Source organism: Crinia signifera, chromosome 1 (genome assembly GCF_055691185.1).
Source record: "Crinia signifera chromosome 1, ASM5569118v1, whole genome shotgun sequence".
Taxonomy (NCBI): domain Eukaryota; kingdom Metazoa; phylum Chordata; class Amphibia; order Anura; family Myobatrachidae; genus Crinia; species Crinia signifera.
In genome coordinates, this window is record NC_139217.1 from 460,569,355 (window position 1) to 460,575,354 (window position 6,000).

The window sequence follows — 6,000 nt, forward strand, 5'->3', positions numbered from 1 at the left end:
GAATAACTTAATAATGAATTAGTTATTTTGGACTCCTGGGATTTATTGAGGACAAGCTGATTCTCATGAATTCTCAACTTTTCCTATCCCGACCCAACTATCACTACCTCCGGTAAGGTGATAAATTAAGAAGCTGTAAGGAAAAATTAACTCAGACTACATTTGTGAAGGGCTTTGGGTGAGGTGAAATCGCTCTATTTGCCTGCCCCCACCACCCAGATGCCAGTCCCGACTAAATATAGACCAATGCTTTACAGCATTTGAATGTGAAAGGGCACCGATACATTGGAACATAAACAATAATATCAACAACAACACCACATATATATGTATATTTTCCAAACGGCTGTCACTCTCATTTCCATATAATTTTATAGCTGGGGTGACAATCCATAGAAGGCCAGAATATAGTCCAATGTAAGTATATAGGCAAAGTAGGAGTCTCTCACCAGTCTTGTAGTTTAAACAAGTGATTTTAATCAGGCAGCATGGCAAACAGTAGGCTGGTCGACGTTTCGGTCCACCTCTAGGACCTTTGTCAAAGGTGGACCAGAACGTCGACTAGCCTACTTTTTGCCATGCTGCCTGATTAAAATCACTTGTTTAAGCTACAAGACTATATATATATATATATATATATATATATATATATATATATATATATATATATATATATATAAAGGGGTGGGTACTGTCCTGCGCTTCTACCCCAATGTTGATATGGATTTTGCGCTTCTACCCCAATGTTGATATGGATTTTCCATCAGTTTTTCTGAAGGTGGCCGCTGGTGATTCTCCTAGTGGGACGTTGTTGTGTCGTCACAATGTGAAAAATTCTAAAAGGTAATGAGAAACAGAGCTCTATGGTGTAGTAGGTTTTAGTGTCTTCAACACAACCCGTGCTCAATTGTGCGTACCGTGTAATAAAGAAAAAAGTGCTCATCAAAATGTTGGTGTAGTCGTAGATCCACGTGCTTTTGTTGGACAATATAAATCCGGAAAAAAAAAAGTTGCATTGAGGCAGGGAGGACGGGGCTGGGAGAGCAGCAGCAGCTCACCTGGTGCCATCCTCCCCTCTGCTGTCCTCCCACCACCTCCTGATAGGACAGTTGAAGTTGCCCATAGAAAATTGAAATCAGCTTTAAGCTATTATTTTATGGACTGTACTTGATAAATGATAGCTCAAATCAGATTGGTTGCTATGGGAAACTTCTCTACTAGTCATTTTTAAAGGTTTGATACATCTACCGGTAAATATATTGCTACTGTAATACCACAATACACAAGGGAAACACTGGACTCTTCCATCACCCAGAGCACAGATGGGGAACCTTTGGCCCTCCAGCTTTTGTTGAACTACGCATCCCAGCATGCCCTGCAACAGTTTTAGCATGGCCAAATAGCAAAACAGTAGCAGAGTATGATGGGATACATAGTTCAACAACAGCCTGAGGGCCAAATGTTCCCCATCCCTGATCTAGAGCAAAACTGGGCTTCTCCATCTTTTGGCCCAAAATAAATTATGGCGGCCTAAAAGGGCTGGATTATGGGAAGGGCGATAATGATGACCACTCTGAGTAGCTGTCAGCATGCTGATTGGTGAATGGCTGGGGCTATCCACCAATAAGAATCCAGCATTATCTTCCTGCTTCTAAGCCTGCAGCCAGACAGTGAATGTCTTTCAGTATGCTGATTGGTGAATGACTGGAGCTATCCACCAATCAGAGTCCAGCTTTCTATACATGCCTTCCAACTGCAGCCAAACAGTGAATGGCTGTCAGCATGCTGATTGCTGAATTGATGGAGCTATCCACCAATCAGAGTGGTGTATGGAATTAAGTGGAGAGATGGCATGGGACCACAGGAAGGGCGTGTTATGATTTTGTTTTTGTTTAATCCCCCCCTCCCCGTGAATAGGTGTGGAGGGCCCCCAAATGCATTGCTTTGCCCGAGGCCTACAATGCTGTGAAGATGGCCGTGGCCCCACCACTCTTGATCTGCAGCCTGAAATCCAGGCAAAGGCATCTGCATAATATTGCAATCAGAATTTTGCGAAACACTTGCGCATTCTTGTTGCTTCACAAAAGTTTCATCGACTACTTAATGCTGCCCATACATATGTGAGATAAGGCATGCAATCCTTCGATTTCGACCGCATCTGGCTGAGAAATCGAATGATTGTATGCATTTTTAAGGGGACATTCGACGCGATGCGCGGGCGCGCCGGTCGAATGTCGGGTCTCAAGATCTTATGTGCTGCACATAATATCTATCGAATCGCAGGAGCGATCGCATGTGGTTTTTAACCACATGCGATGCTCGAATGCGATCCGCAGGTGGGGTGCGGAGGGAACGCTTTTTCATTGGCGTGGGGATGGGGAGAGGGAGCCAGAGGGACCGCTGGCGGCTTGGGAGATGGTGGGCAGAGAGCGGCCTTATGTAGCACAAGAAGCGCTAGCGCTAGCAGGTGGCGGGGGTCTGTCAACGGTGGCGGCAGAAGTGTTTAAAACACTGTGCAGCCCTCTGATTGGCTGAGCTATCTCAGCCAATCAGAGGGCTTCCCAGTGTTTAACCACTTCTGCCGCCACCGCTGACCTCCACCACCTGCTAGCGCTACTGTGGTGGCAGAATTGTTTAAACACTGGGCAGCCCTCTGATTGGCTTAGCTATCTCAGAGGGCTGCCCAGTGTTTAAACAATTCTGCCGCCACCGCTGACTGACCCCCCGCCGCCCGTTTGCGCTAGCGTTTCATGCACTACATAACACCGCCCTCTGCCCACCCTCTTCCAGCACCCGATGTGACATCTCAAGATGTCATGCAACATCGGGTGCTGCAAAGGGGGCACTTTAGCACCACAAGATGCGATCGGGTTCGATGGACATCGCACTTCGATGTCGCATCGAATCCGATCGCACATATGTATGGCCAGCATAAGTCCGACTTCCAGAAGCAACTTCTCCTTCTGATCTGAGCCAGAGGTTTCTCCTGTGGAGCTTTGTAATGGTGCAGCCTAAATTAGTAGTAGAAAGGGAAGATGCCACAGTACAGGGCAAGGACAGCGTTTCATATTACCTGCTGGCTGCATGTCTGAAAATAGAATACATGCATACATTCACCCGGAGTATCTGCAGCACAGAAAGCCGGCAAATAGAGATAGGTAACAGCCCTTCACAACAATCTAACGGGAAAAATAAAAATGTGCAACACTCATAATATTAGTAGACAAAGGGGGAGATAAAGTTCTAGCCTAACTGCTGTGTTTGGAAAAATGACAGCTGATTGGTCGCTACTTTATCTTGCTCCAAGCTTTGATAAATCTTCCCTAACTGATGGTTCCTGTGATTATGTGAATCTAGATATTTTCAAAAAGACAGTCCTGATGTACAGGGTGTGACGACTGCTATCAACTCTACCGAGCAGAAGCGGCCATTTTGTGGGCTGGAGACATTTTATGACTGCAGCCTATCCATTCACAGGGATCTATGCACCTGGGGTAGATGTATGAAGCAGTGATAAGGGAGGAGAAGGAAGCCAGAGGAGAAGTGGCCTTTGCCAACCAATAAGCACTGAAATAACATCTATCATTTTCATAATATAAAATTATACAGAGCAGCTGATTGGTTGCCATGGGTAACTTCTCCTCTGGCTCACTTCTTCTCCCTTATCACTGCTTCATACATCCTACCCCTGAATCTTCTTTTTGTTTTAAAATTAGGTCACATTTACCTCATGTTTGTTGAATTAATTACAGTACATGCAGGTCTAGGTGTATTTTAGGTGATGTAGGTTAAAGATGTCCCCGACCAATATTAGATCTTTAAAGCACACAAATGGTTTTCTGCCCCCTTGATACTGATGTCAGTGCCATTTGCAGATACAGCTATGGTTATGTGTCCTGTATTTGTCCTCTGCTGCATTAAACTGCAAGTGACTGTTTTGCTTATTCATTTATGTACTCTGTAATTGGGCGCTGCGGATCCCTTGAGGCGCCATATAAATAAATAAATATTCATAATAACAGCAGTAACTTGCATCGTACCTTTGTTATGGTCTTGTGTGGTCTCTGTCTTGGTGCTGCTGTCCCGTCTGACCCTCTTTCCTTCCTCTGGTATAAAGCCCTCATTCCCATCCAGCGTCTTGAGTTCAGCATTTTTCACGCCCTTTGTGTCATTTCCGCTTGATTTGAATTTTTTCTTGACCATTCTGCCGTCTGAGCTCTTCTCGCACAGACTAGTGGACCTCATGAAGCGTGCTGAGGAGTGGGCTCCTGTAGGCTGGTCTTGGGTGCTGGTGTCAGCCTGGACAGACCCTGCCCCTCTGATTGTGTCAGGAGCTCTGCACACTTGTGACAGCGTCGTGGAATTTGGAATGTTATCCCTGACACGCCGGCTCGGTGCTTTTGCTATTTCGGTTGAATTATTGTGCACGCTGGCCATCCACTTCACAAGGCTTAAAGTTTCACTGCTCTTGCTGCGACAGATCAAAGGTTTCCTCGCTAAATCTCCGCGGTAATTTTCCACAACAATTTTGCCATTGATTTCCTGATCCGCTTTATTAAACGAAGAGCAAATGCTGCTCGGGAAAGAATGTCGGGCCACTTTCTTCTTGATATTTAAGTCCTTCGCTTGGTGGCTTGATTTGCCTATCTCCGTTACCTCTGCTATGATGTGACTGGCAGTGTTTAGGCTTTCATCGTTGGATGTTTTGTTGTCCAGCGTTAAACCACTGGATTGGCCGCCAGTTTTCCAGCACCTGTTCGCACCTTTTAACAGTTTTAAGACTTTGGGTTTTGCAGCCGTATCCATTGTGGTGCTTTCTCCTGTCACGTGGTTGCATAGAACGTCCGGTGTTGTTGTGGTGACATCGATATGAGCGTTGCTGAGTGAATTTGTAATCCCGCATCTCTGTGAGTTCTGGTTGCAAGTCCTGCTGGGAAGGCGGCCTTGTCTTCTCTCGTACATATTCAGTGTATCGGTCCCGCTGGACTGCGTGCTATCGGGGCATTGTGTGTCGGAAATAGGCTTACCCTGCGTCCCGCATAGGTGGGAATCGCTGTCTACAATTTGTGACCCACTTACCACGAAATCCATTTGGTTATCCCCATTTTGTGATCCATTAGCCAAAATTCCCATTTTGTTATTTATAATCTGTGATCTGTTAGCCACAATTTCCAGTTCGTTATTTATAATTTGTGATCCGTTATCCACAATTCCCAGTTCGTTGTTTATAATTTGTGATCCATTATCCACAATTCCCAGTTCGTTATTTATAATCTGTGATCTGTTAGCCACAATATCCAGTTCGTTATTTATAATTTGTGATCCGTTATCCGCAATTTCCAGTTCGTTATTTATCATTTGTGATCCGTTATCCACAATTCCCAGTTCGTTGTTTATAATTTGTGATCCATTATGCACAATTCCCAGTTCGTTATTTATAATTTGAGATCCATTATCCACAATTCCCAGTTCGTTATTTATCATTTGTGATCCGTTAGCCACAATATCCAGTTTATCTGCAATTTGTGATCCTTTAGCCACAATTTCTAGTTTGTTATCTGCAACTTGTGATCCTTTAGCCACAATTTCTAGTTCATTATCTGCAATTTGTGATCCTTTAGCCACAATTTCTAGTTCATTATCTGCAACTTGTGATCCATTAGTCACAATTTCTAGTTCGTTATCTGCAATTTGTGATCCATTAGCCACAATTTCTAGTTCGTTATCTGCAATTTGTGATCCTTTAGCCACAATTTCTAGTTTGTTATCTGCAACTTGTGATCCGTTAGCCACAATTTCTAGTTCGTTATCTATAATTTGTGATCCGTTAGCCACAATATCTAGTTCGCTATCTGCAATTTGTGATCCTTTAGCCACATTTTCTAGTTCGTTGTCTGCAATTTGTGATCCATTAGCCACAATTTCTAGTTCGTTATCTGCAATTTGTGATCCTTTAGCCACAATTTCTAGTTTGTTATCTGCAACTTGTGATCCGTTAGC

At 44.1% G+C, this 6,000-nt stretch overlaps 1 protein-coding gene across 1 annotated transcript in view; it reads right to left on the minus strand.

Annotated features, from left to right (window-relative positions):
- ALPK2 (alpha kinase 2) overlaps window positions 1–5,515 on the minus strand; it is a 38,682-nt gene extending 33,167 nt beyond the window's left edge. The window contains exon 1 of the mRNA XM_083155261.1: window positions 4,041–5,515. Coding sequence (XP_083011387.1) covers window positions 4,041–5,484 — 1,444 coding nt within the window. The 5' untranslated portion in view covers window positions 5,485–5,515. The remainder of the gene's footprint in view (window positions 1–4,040) is intronic.
- Between the last annotated feature and the right edge of the window lie 485 nt (window positions 5,516–6,000).